The sequence below is a fragment of the Bactrocera oleae genome, chromosome 5, assembly GCF_042242935.1.
Source record: "Bactrocera oleae isolate idBacOlea1 chromosome 5, idBacOlea1, whole genome shotgun sequence".
In the NCBI taxonomy this organism is placed as follows: Eukaryota; Metazoa; Arthropoda; class Insecta; order Diptera; family Tephritidae; genus Bactrocera; species Bactrocera oleae.
In genome coordinates, this window is record NC_091539.1 from 68,556,205 (window position 1) to 68,567,615 (window position 11,411).

The following is an 11,411-nucleotide window of genomic DNA, read 5'->3' on the forward strand; positions in this document are numbered from 1 at the left end:
TCCACAAATCATGAAAACATGCAAAATATTCGTGTATATATGTGTGTGCTCTTTTGCGACTTTTTTTCGCCTGTATGACATTATAATTTTGCAAGTGCAAGTGAATTACGTGTGACAGTTCCGGAATTTGTAAAGAGTTGTCGGCAAAAGACGTTAAGCCTCCGGCAATTTATGCATTTAATGCGACTACTTCTTGCACATTAATGTCTTGGTTGCATGAATTATTTACTGATTTTCAGGTGAGAGGGATTAGTGCAGAAAATATCGTTAGATTTTTAAGAAAAAAAGTAGTCTTTCTTTATACGTTACTTCTCTGCTCGCTAAATTTGAGCTCTCCTCCGTTCATTTACGTGTGAAATCAAGTACAAAGTTATCTACAACTACTTGTTATTCTATCTTTTTTTGGCAATGTCAGTCTATTCGACTAATGAACGTAGATTTTTGGCACTCTCCGAGTATTTTGGCGAGTATGAAAGCCAATGACTTGTAGTTTCTGCAACATGGAAAAAAAATGGCTTTCTGAAGAATAGTTCAACAAAAATAATCTGACGCTACATGCAATAGAAAAGAGCTGTAGCTGGAGATATGTGGTAAAAAAGAGAGTTTACTCAGGTTCCTTTAGTTGGAATTGCGGTAACACTTAATTTACTTATTTTCAAACTCAAAATTGACTACCCTTTTTGAAAACATCTTAGTAATTCAAGAACGGAGTTATATTTTCGCCTTTTGTCATTGTAATAATAAATTGAGTCGCAAATAACACAACGTGTTCAATACTAAAAATTCTATAATTATAAGTAGGGAAAAATAAACGGAATTTCGAACTGAGGTCGGTCCTTAGTAAGTAGAAAATTCCCCAAATGTTCGAAGAAAGTTTGAAATCTGTGAAGAGTCTTTATTATGTCATTAGGCTTGAAAACAAACCTTTATCACATTTTTTATTATAAGAAGATGAGTAGATGCATTCCAAAAATTATGCACTGCTTTCGGCACAAAGCAAAAATATTCTTCCTCAAGCAAGCCACTAAATTAACGCTGAGAGCAACTAATTTCATTTGAATTTAATGGCACTGACTCAAAGCAATCATACCAGAGGCCGACCTATATATTTATTATATCCGTATGAATCATATTCTGTGTGGACATTTTGTTGAGTAGCGCATAGCAACGTCGCTTTTGATGAGCGCAAACATATACCAGTGCCGGCAAATAAATGAGTGTGCGAAATTCCACACCCACACACAATCTCTCACAAAAAAAAGAGGAAGAAAAATTAACAAAATGACGTATCGCAGTGTTGTAGGTCAAGAATTTCGGATGCAAATTGACAAAAAATGGCAAAATGCCCGAAATTTGCCGCTGCGGTATTTAGGTTTTGAAAACCAGCATGCCACAAATGCTAGCGATCGGTTGACAGAGTTAATGAAAACATAAAGTTGGGCAATTGTTACATATGTGAAGGCCTATTCGATAATAAATTATTTGTATGGCAATGTTGCAACACACCGATTGAAATAATAACACACATATGTCTGAGTATGTGGAAGACCGCAGACGCCACTTAAACACTCGTTAATTTCAGACAATTCACAAACGAACACACACGAGTAGAACATTTTGACGAGTCAACAGATTTTTGGAGTGACAATACAAGTCAAATAATGGGCGTCTGTTTAACGAACGACCAAAATAAGATGTCAAATAGTGGTGAGTTTTTTCTCTTTGTCAGGCCACCGCGCAGCTCGCATCCCACAAGCGCACATGTGTTAGAATCTGCAATTGTTGCTGGCAATGACAATTAAGCCGTTTGTTGACAATTTATTGTTTGACATGCGGTTTTCCAGTTTTTTTTCTGCACTATTATTTTTTTGAAATTTTTATTAACTTTTCCTTTGTATCTCCAATTCTTTTTATTTCTTTTAGTAGCAGCGACAATGGCCTTGTGTGTTCTAATTAATTGACTGCCACTGTGTCCGTCTGCCTGAAACTTTTTTTGATACATTTTACATTATTTATTTATGGCTGCCAAGCGGCGACCAATGCGGTTGGTCATGAAAGTGTTGGAACTCAATAGTTCAAGTGCTTCATGTAATCAGAAATGATGTCATGACTAAGAATTTCGAAGGGAGAGAAGGAAAATTACGTGGCAAACTTTTTCTTGTTAATTCACTGTTGATTAGTCAGTTTTCTTTATGAGCGCGTGCATTTTCTTTGTTTCCGAATGCTGAAATAATTGAAAAATCGATTAAGCAACACGAACTCCAGCGATTTCATCGAAATTTTCAAATCAATAAACAAAGAAAATTACGCACAGTCTTTGAGGAGACCACGACACGAAGTGCAGTATTAATAGATTGCTTGGGAATATTTACGTCTGTAAGTGAGTTGAGCATAGCTATGTTGCATGCAGGCGTTGAACTTGACGATGGAAGATAATTTATCTCAAGCTAAACTGTGTTCTTTGTCAGTGGGGGAGTAACATTCTTCATCTAATCTTATACTAATTCTAGAGATAAAAATTGACAAAAATTGGAAAATTGTGGTATAGAATGTTGTTATTACCAGCTGTTTGCATTATTGCACTAGTTCATATTAGAATGAGAGAAACCCCGTTATTATTACGAAGCAATCTGTGTAGACTTCAAAACGCATAAATTCGTTTCTCGGAACAGTTGTAGACGCGCGCAAGATGGTAATACAACTACTAAGAATTCAACTTTAAAGTTTTCCCTTAAGTCTTTATTATTGACATCAATATAGAATCCTTTTTGAATCATAACCTTAATCAACCTTATATTTTCGGCGCAACTTATATTAACATCTTTCTAAATGTGTGGAGCCGAACTACTAAAGTTATTAAAATCTCTTTAACGCTAATATGAAGATTTGCCATGCAATTTCCCTCATTTTTTTGTGCTTCAGTTCGTGAGAGGGTTTCAATGCATTCGCATGATATATTTATTTTTACACACGGCCTCACACCATCAACCCATTGTGACTGTATTGCGATTAAATTAAACTCCCCAAAACGCTATATGACTTGTTCGCCGATTCACCAACTTTCGGGTGCAGGACAATCAGCAGCAATTAAAATCGGTCGGCAACAAATTTTCGGAATCATGTCTACTTTTCGGCCGCAAAGTGAAAAATTGTCTAAAAAAGGTAATAGCGGGAATTCGAGCACTTCTCGAACAGCTGATTGTTTTGTATTCTCAATTATAGATTTCTGGTTAAATCTCCAAGCATAATATGCTCTCCAAAATACTAGCAAAAAGTGTTGGTAAAAATATTTCATCAAGAATCATCAGAACCACTCTTTACTTAGTTCATGTTCATCTCTCGGTAGATTATGTAAAACCTTGAACTCATAAAGTGTTTTAAGTATTTACATTTCAACCACTTGACCCTAAAAATTTCTTGACTAACCTTAGTCATTATCGGTTTAAGACCACAAATATGAGAGTGCAACGCTAATAGGTGCAAACTATCCAGCCTTTCAAAACAGCCTGCTCAACCGCTTCCTTATTGCGTTTGGCTAAGTATTATATCTACCCTTTCTAATAAAGTCTAGCTCTTCACAAGCTTCCTTATGTAAATAAACATATATTTCCACCCTACCCATAAATGGTTTTGGAAAAATCAATGACCGCCGCAACTCAAACTCTCAACTCCTTTTAGTCATTAGGGAATTATTTATTCTGCAGACATGCGAATGAATTGTGAAAAGTGCGCACACGTGGAAAACAGAACGTGAAACCTGGAAACGGCAGCCGTGGCACGAATGTACACACTACCAAAGGTATACAATAGTACATAAAGACACACGCACATATATATGAATGTTTTCGGTTTTTCGTGGAAATGACTCAACAGTGCCACTGTGGTAAATTTTCATGTCGTTATTGTTTCGACGGGAGTTCCTTTGGTCTCCGACACCTCTTCGGTAGTGCCGACAAAGAATCTCTTGTGTTTTGCTTGACATTTTTTTTTTTTATAGAAAACAAAGTTTGCAGCAAGAATCGACGGACGTGGTGGCATGACAAATCGCTGTCAAATAAAGATATATGTATGTACATACATATCTACATACAATATTAATGCATAAAATATGTACGCACGAATACATGCCATAGATAAACATACATACATACAAGTATGTACATATGTATATTCTGTTCGAGAACTAATATCATACTTACATATTTGTATTTACTTTTTGTTTGCGAATTTTACGGCCCTACTCGTATGAATCACGCTTGATATTAAGCAGAACACGTTTTTCGTTGATGTCAAGACCAAAATTGTTATATAAATGTATATAGAGTTTATGGATATGAAGTATTGAGCAGCCGAATGCACTCGATCTGAATAAGAAAATAAAAAAATATGGAAAAGATTAAAGAAGCCTAGAACAACTTTTATTTCTTCAAATTTCTTTGTGTCACGGCCTTGCAAGAACATTCCATAGTAAGAGAAAGAAAGTAAACTGTGTGCCTCGAACATCAAAAATTAGTTTTCGGCAACAGAAGATACAATATTCCATTTAAGGGGAAAATACGCATTTTTTTGTGATTGTTTTTTTGGGTGATTCATTTTGAAAAATTTTGGATTGAAACCGTAGCCGACTTCCTGGAGAAACTCCTTAAAAAAGTGTCTGGCGGTGAGGCAGAGTTTTCTGTTTTAAATTATCTCAAATCCAAAAACCACAAAAAAATAGTATTACTATAGATAAATACAGGTTATGATCGAAGAAATAGCCAAAATTTTTATTCTGACAAAATGGCATAATTTTACACTTCAGAGTGACTTAAAAAATTAAAATTATTATCTATTGTACAATCTTAGTCCGTCGATCTTTTTCTGAGAAATATATCTGGAAGATCGTGGGAAAATTTTAAACCGAACAATACAGTCGTTTCGAACAAATTTTCCACACCGACTTTGAAAACAACGTTTTGAGTAAAACGCGTTTGAGAGGCGATAACACTAAGTTAAAAAACTAATGTATTTGTAATGTAAAAATAAAGTATTTCAAAGATTCACAAATGGATATAACCCATTAAAAGGGTTGATAACATCCGCGCAAGGATTGCCAGAGAAATTTGAGATTTTTTAATGTGTTTATTGAAATTTTATTTTTCGATAATTAAATGCATTAGAAAATTCGAAATTATTTTTTTAACTCTTTATGAAAAATAGCGCAATGATTTTTTTTCAAAAAAAAATAAAATTTGTACGAAACGAATTTTTCAGATTATATAATATATGTAGATACATATATGCATATATTTATATGTACGTACATATGTATGTACGAAAAATAACGTTTTTCAAAATAACATTTCAGTGAATTTTATTTTTTAAAAATGGGTTCATGCATACTTATGTGCATATTTATTGCATGAAAAGAAATAAATGGCAAGCAGACACGCCCGTCTATTAGCTTGATTCATTGTTTGCCCTTTAATCGAGGAAGAGACTAACTACATATAATAATACCATTTTTGATAATTGCTTAAGTAATAATTAAAAGTATTTCTTTATATTTATATGTACATATGTACATACATACATACCCATGCATATTTAAACATTTTTATCGAATTTTTTTATAATTAATTTGTAATTCAAAGTAATTTATTTTTTTTTGTTTGTATACGGATTCACTTTAAGGAGTTACAGCTGCTTCTTAGATAACATTATATTATAAACACTTTTAAAATTACATACTTATACATATATGAGAATATATATAAGAATGTACATAAAAGATTATTTTATCAATACCCTCCTTATTTGCGGACTTTTTGCTACTTTTTCGATGCCAAACAGTAGCGATAAAAACCAATCGACAGTTGCCAGACACTTTTTCGCCGAACTACATAGTCGTCCCCCGACCCCTACAAGACGCACGAAACCGACATTACGCTATCTTCTGGCATATGTACATATATACTATTTGTGCAAATAGTATTGGCGTGATAAGCTCATGTGTAACTTGTGACATATTGCTTATTTTTTTACTTTTTTACACATACTTATCTACATTCTTACATACATACGTATGTCTACACATACATACTTTCATTTAAATACAAATTTACATACCATAGGTCTGTGAAAACATTTCCCAGCCGCAGATTGAAAGAGCTATTTCGCATAAATTATTAAAAAAGCAACGCTTGATAAACACACATACATAAGCATATATGTATGTACAAATATTTTTTTTCATTCACACAAAAGCATTGACAGGAATTTCTACGCACATTCTCACACACTACCCTCTCACATGTAAATATGTATTTCATAAACACTAAATTTCCCAAGCATTGCACTTTTCAATCACAACAATCCGAGCGGCTAATCATTAAGGCATTTTTAGAATCAATAGATTTTCCACAACAATAACAACAATGCAATCACAAAACGAACGGAAGCATTTAGCAAAACTGCGGTTGCGACGGAAGAAAATGTACGCACTATTCAGGAAAGTTTACACAAATCCAATATACATATGTATGTGTTTACGTATACGCAATAATTTAGCAATACACGAGAAATACACTTAAGCGCTAGTGGTGGCACAAAAAACCGAAAATTATGAACAAAACTTCCGCACACGTCGTTATCGCATCGCAGAATATTGCAAACTCTCCAGCAAAAGTGCCGTAGTCGTCTTTAATCTAGCGGTGGTCGTTCTCTGGTTGTTGTTTTACTTTTCTAAAGGTACGCAAACCGAAAACATAAAGGAAAACACTGATAATTGCATAGGCACACAAGGAATGCGAGCGCTTTGACGGAGTGACGGCGGCCGCGGCCTCGATTGAATCTCTACAAGGCTGGCCGTGAGCGCCTCTGCAGCGGCTACTGCTCACAAATGTATTTAGCTCGGTAAACAAGCTCAGCTGATTTGTGGGGTTGACAGCTGTCAGAGGGCGCGTTTTTGGAGATTTTCATTTAATGTTCTGCAAGAGAGAACACGTTTACGCAATGCGCATGCATCGAGGGGTGGTTCATACAACAGTGTGTATGGTCTTTACGTTCACCTTTTAGTAGTTGATTTCAACTTCCACATTAACCTTTTCAACAGAAAATTTGCTAGGTACACTCACAAAGTACGTATTAGAGAGACAATTTTTCCATAGTTCTTTTTTAGTAGAATCTCATTTTTATAAAATCATTAAAGTACCAGTACAAGTTTTAATTATAACACCTTTGAGTTGGAGAAAAATTTTTTCTTTGTTTCAGCAGAGTAAAAATACGAAAGCCCACAAAAAGTATGTTCCTTCATATACATTTTTTAAAGCGTATTTCCATTTGTTATAAATATATTTTGACAAATTAATTATAGTCAAAATCACTTCATTTAATATTATATATACAATAGCAAACTACCTACCAAACTGATGGAATATAGCCACCCTCAAAATAAAATATGTTCAGATGCAGTGGCGGAGTGACAACCGAGGCTATACTACCGTTTAGGTCATTTATACAGAGGTTCTTCATATGATAAAAAACAATTGCCAATATGTCTGTTTAAACGGAAATTCAAATAAAAACCAACAACAAAAAAACCGAAAACTTTAAAAAGAATGCTTGCAAAATTTAGCAAAAACTTCGAAAAAAATATCAAATGAATTAAAAAAAAAACTTTTCAATCCCCCATAATCCGTAAAATATTTTTTCAAAAAAAAATTAAAATAACCTTGGCCGATCCAGTACCGGGATAACCTCAGTTTTTTCGCCCAACACTACTTTCTGCATTAAAATATAGAATCTTCTTTATAACAGTTTAAAGAACCTTTGTGTCAGTTTAATTAATTTATTTTAATGTTAATAAAAAAAATAACGATTTAATAACAAAAAAAAATTACCGAATCCTTCCGCTAATATAAGCCAAAAGAGAGATAAGGGATAGGCCTAGATTTTAAAAATAATTACAAATGGCAAGCTCAACAAAAATCAACTTTAAAATCGAGATATTTTAACATTGCTACAAATATGTTTACATACAAGTATATTATATGTATATATAATGTACTTTTTTCAAAATATGATATTTCTAAAAATTCGTGTCAAACAACATACTTTTTTAATGCACGGTAAGTAAATCGTCGGCAGGCACATAAATTTTACAACCTCTACTTTCAGCTGCAGTCTAAGCGTAATCGTTTTTTATTTTTATTTTATAATTTTTTGCTTAATAAGTTGCACAGTTCCTAAAAATTATAGTGTTTAATATGTGCTCAGCAAGAAATGTAAAAATAAAACGATAAACAGCGACAATGACACACTGACAGAAAACATGATTAATTTTTGAACGCCGAACAACTGTTCTAATCGGTGTTGTTGTTATTTCATTGGTGGTGTACTCATTCCCTTTTCCAATAAGCTACAGAGTCGCGACAAAAACACACTGTTGATAAGAAATGTTAGCAAATTAATCGAGCGAACGAGTTATTGCACACTCGTTCTTACAAACACATTCCCTCAAATATACAGATGACACCCACACACATATACATATGTAAGTATGTATGCTATGTATGTGTTAACGTGTTAATTAGTAAGCATATCATTATTGTAACTTTTGTTTTGACAAACCTTTTCTCTTCCTCCGTTTCCTTTATCACTTTCAGGCGCTGTCTGTCAGCCTGCCTATGTGTGTGTGTAAGTGTTGCTGCGCTGAAAAACACTTTCCGTTTCCGCAAATGTTTGAATTAACAAAAAAATCTTTACAAATTTTTGCAAGAAATATTTCACTTAATTTGAACACTATTCGCACACATACAATTTCTTGGGATTAATTTTAAAATTGTGTAGCGTTTTATTTTGCGTACTTCACACAGAGTGATCACTGCCAAATCCACTTGAGAAATCACAACGAAATCAATTTGCAAGGCAGTTTTATAAAACTCCTTAAGCCGTCTTGAAATCAAACTTTATTTAAAACACCAAACGAAACGACAAGGCAGGCGCAAAACTTAAATGCAAAACACCGCAAACGGAGACGAAGACGGAAACCTCGCGACGCACTATCACGTTTAACAATCGCGACGACGAGCGCATTTGTTATATTCAAACGCAAATTCAAAGATCAACATGAGGCCGCGTCGCTGCTGCGGCAAGTCTAGGCAGACTGCAATGTTGCCGGCGCACATAAAAATCCCCGATGCAGATAAGAGAGGGTAATCTCAATTGAGGTATAATGGGTAGTGGGTATTTTCTTAAACTGAATGTGTACGTCCACATTTATAATTAAATACTAAAACATATACTAAAACAGTTAATATAAGTTGTTTTGTACGCGAAAAATGCTATCAAATATTGTATAAGAATTTGATTAACATATACAATTAGCTACTTATGGCAGCATTAAACAACAGCTGTTCGCATGTATATTTTACCACTGCCTTCCAAATGTTTATTTCCCAAAATTTTTGTTTGTGCTTTATCAGTGTTTTATTTATTTTTGAATTTCTTCTACTTTATTGCCATATTTAAAAGCTACATGATATCAACCACGCAAATCCCTGTGAGGATTTCTCAAAGATTTTGCAATCAAAATTATTATGAAATCAAATTAAATCTTTTTTTTAAACAAATGAGTACTTCCTGAATATCACATACGCCCAAGCGATGATGAATATAGTTACAACACGTAATATATTATAATATAATGTAGTTTTCTTAAAGCATAACTCCTTTCCTTAGAAAAGTTATCGATATGTAGTGAAAACATTTCCTAAATTTCTTGCGAACAATGTTGAGCAAAGTGGCAAACCTACAATATACAGTTTCAATAGCACTGTGAGCATTGAGTTGCTTTTAGCAGAGAATGTTGAATTGTCATCAACATTCTCTGCTTTTGGTTACCCTATTTCAAGTTCACACGTTCGGCATTATCGAAAAGAGTGGTTAAAATCGAGATATCTATTGCAAGAGTCTAATTACAACTTTAAAATTCTATTGCTACCATTATAAAATTGTAATAAATTAACTTTAAAAATGTCTTTCGAAGAGGTGAGTTGTTCAATTAATTAATATTTGCATATATTACAAAGTTATATTCCTACAGTTGCTACAAGACGCAGGTGAGTTAAGTAGATTCCTCGGCGAGGCTACACGTCCAAGAGTGCGAAATACTTTGTTACAAGCAAAAGCGGAGGTTGAGAAGGAAATTGTGAATTTAGAAATGAAACAACGAATTGCAGCAGAAAAAAAGGCAGTCGGAGCAACGCCAAAAAGGTAAACACATTTCCTATGAGCTTCTAGAAACATCTACGCGCCATACTATATGTTCACCTAGAACAATGTACATACATACTAAGTGCACATATGTTATTTATCATCTTTTTCTTGCATTCACCCACAGGTATTTGGTGGAATTGAATGAGTATGCATGGGATCAAAGTGACAAGTTTGTAAAGTTGTTCGTCACGTTGGAAGGTGTCCAAAACATTGACGAATCGAACGTTGTCGCCACCTTCAATGAAAATTCAATGGTTTTGCATGTTAGCGATCTGAATGGCAAAGATTACGGATTGACTATCAATAACTTGCTCGACAGCATCAATGTGGAGAAGAGCTATCGCAAAGTGAAACAAGGCATGGTGGCCATTTATATGAAGAAAAACAATGAAGGCAAGCACTGGGATCACTTAACTACCATACAAAAGCGTCTGAAGCAGAAATTAGATGATGAATTTAAGAACTCTGATGATGCCAACCCGGAAAATGCGCTCGTAAATATAATGAAGAAGATGTACAACAGCGGAGATTCGAAAACTAAACAAATGATTGCTAAAGCGTGGACTGAAGGCCAACAAAAAGCACACCTTGGGCAAGAGCCTGAAATGTAGTTTGAAAAGTTCAAAAAATGTTTACACTACACATACAATTTTTGTTTCTTATTAAGCAGTTCATAGTTACTTCGAATACGAAACAATACATTCTAATTTGCGATATTTTGTAGAGCATACTGGTATACAGATATTTATTTTTTTGTAATATTTTAAGTGATAATAGAAACAGATATTCCAAGAATAAAATATCGGTTGTTTTTATTGTTTTGCAGTGAGGGTTTGATTTAAGGTAAAATTTTTGTAGAATGATTATTTTGATACCCTGAAAAGATAAGTTTGCCACGAAGTTCGTACAAAGGAAAACGTCGGAGACCCTTTAAAGTATATACTCGAACTAGTCACACAGTTTTTTCTCTCCAAAAAGGTGCCCATTTGTAGGAACCGCCCGATATCGGCGACTATAGCATATAGTTGTCATACAAACTATTTTATCAGTAAAGGCTATAATAACTTCGGTGCAACCGAAATTAACGTTTTTTCGTGTTTATTACTGATATTCCCTCTCCGTTTTATGGAATTAGTTAGTTAGTTATGAAAAAA

The 11,411-nt window shown here is 34.0% G+C and overlaps 2 protein-coding genes across 3 annotated transcripts in view; one reads left to right on the forward strand and one right to left on the reverse strand.

The window, feature by feature from the left end:
• pigs (pickled eggs) overlaps nt 1–9,077 on the reverse strand; it is a 119,253-nt gene extending 110,176 nt beyond the window's left edge. Inside the window, exon 1 of one of the 2 annotated variants that reach the window (XM_036365610.2) lies at nt 8,611–9,077. The gene's annotated coding sequence lies outside the window, so the exon portion shown is untranslated. Of the gene's footprint in view, nt 1–6,108; nt 6,713–8,610 lie in introns of those variants that run through there. The other variant, XM_036365609.2, reaches the window with a different exon arrangement.
• A 791-nt stretch (nt 9,078–9,868) lies between these two features.
• On the forward strand, nt 9,869–11,057 carry LOC106615763 (calcyclin-binding protein). Its single transcript, XM_014232095.3, has 3 exons — nt 9,869–10,029; nt 10,085–10,254; nt 10,382–11,057. The coding sequence occupies exons 1-3, from the start codon at nt 10,015–10,017 to the stop codon at nt 10,866–10,868; spliced, it is 672 nt and encodes a 223-aa protein (XP_014087570.1). The 5' UTR covers nt 9,869–10,014; the 3' UTR covers nt 10,869–11,057.
• Nucleotides 11,058–11,411: the final 354 nt, after the last annotated feature.

What these genes read in the sequence shown, in the direction of transcription:
- LOC106615763 (XM_014232095.3), top strand. An exon ending in GTCGGAGCAACGCCAAAAAG is followed by an intron (nt 10,255 to 10,381) that starts GTAAACACATTT and finishes ATTCACCCACAG; the next exon opens with GTATTTGGTGGAATTGAATG.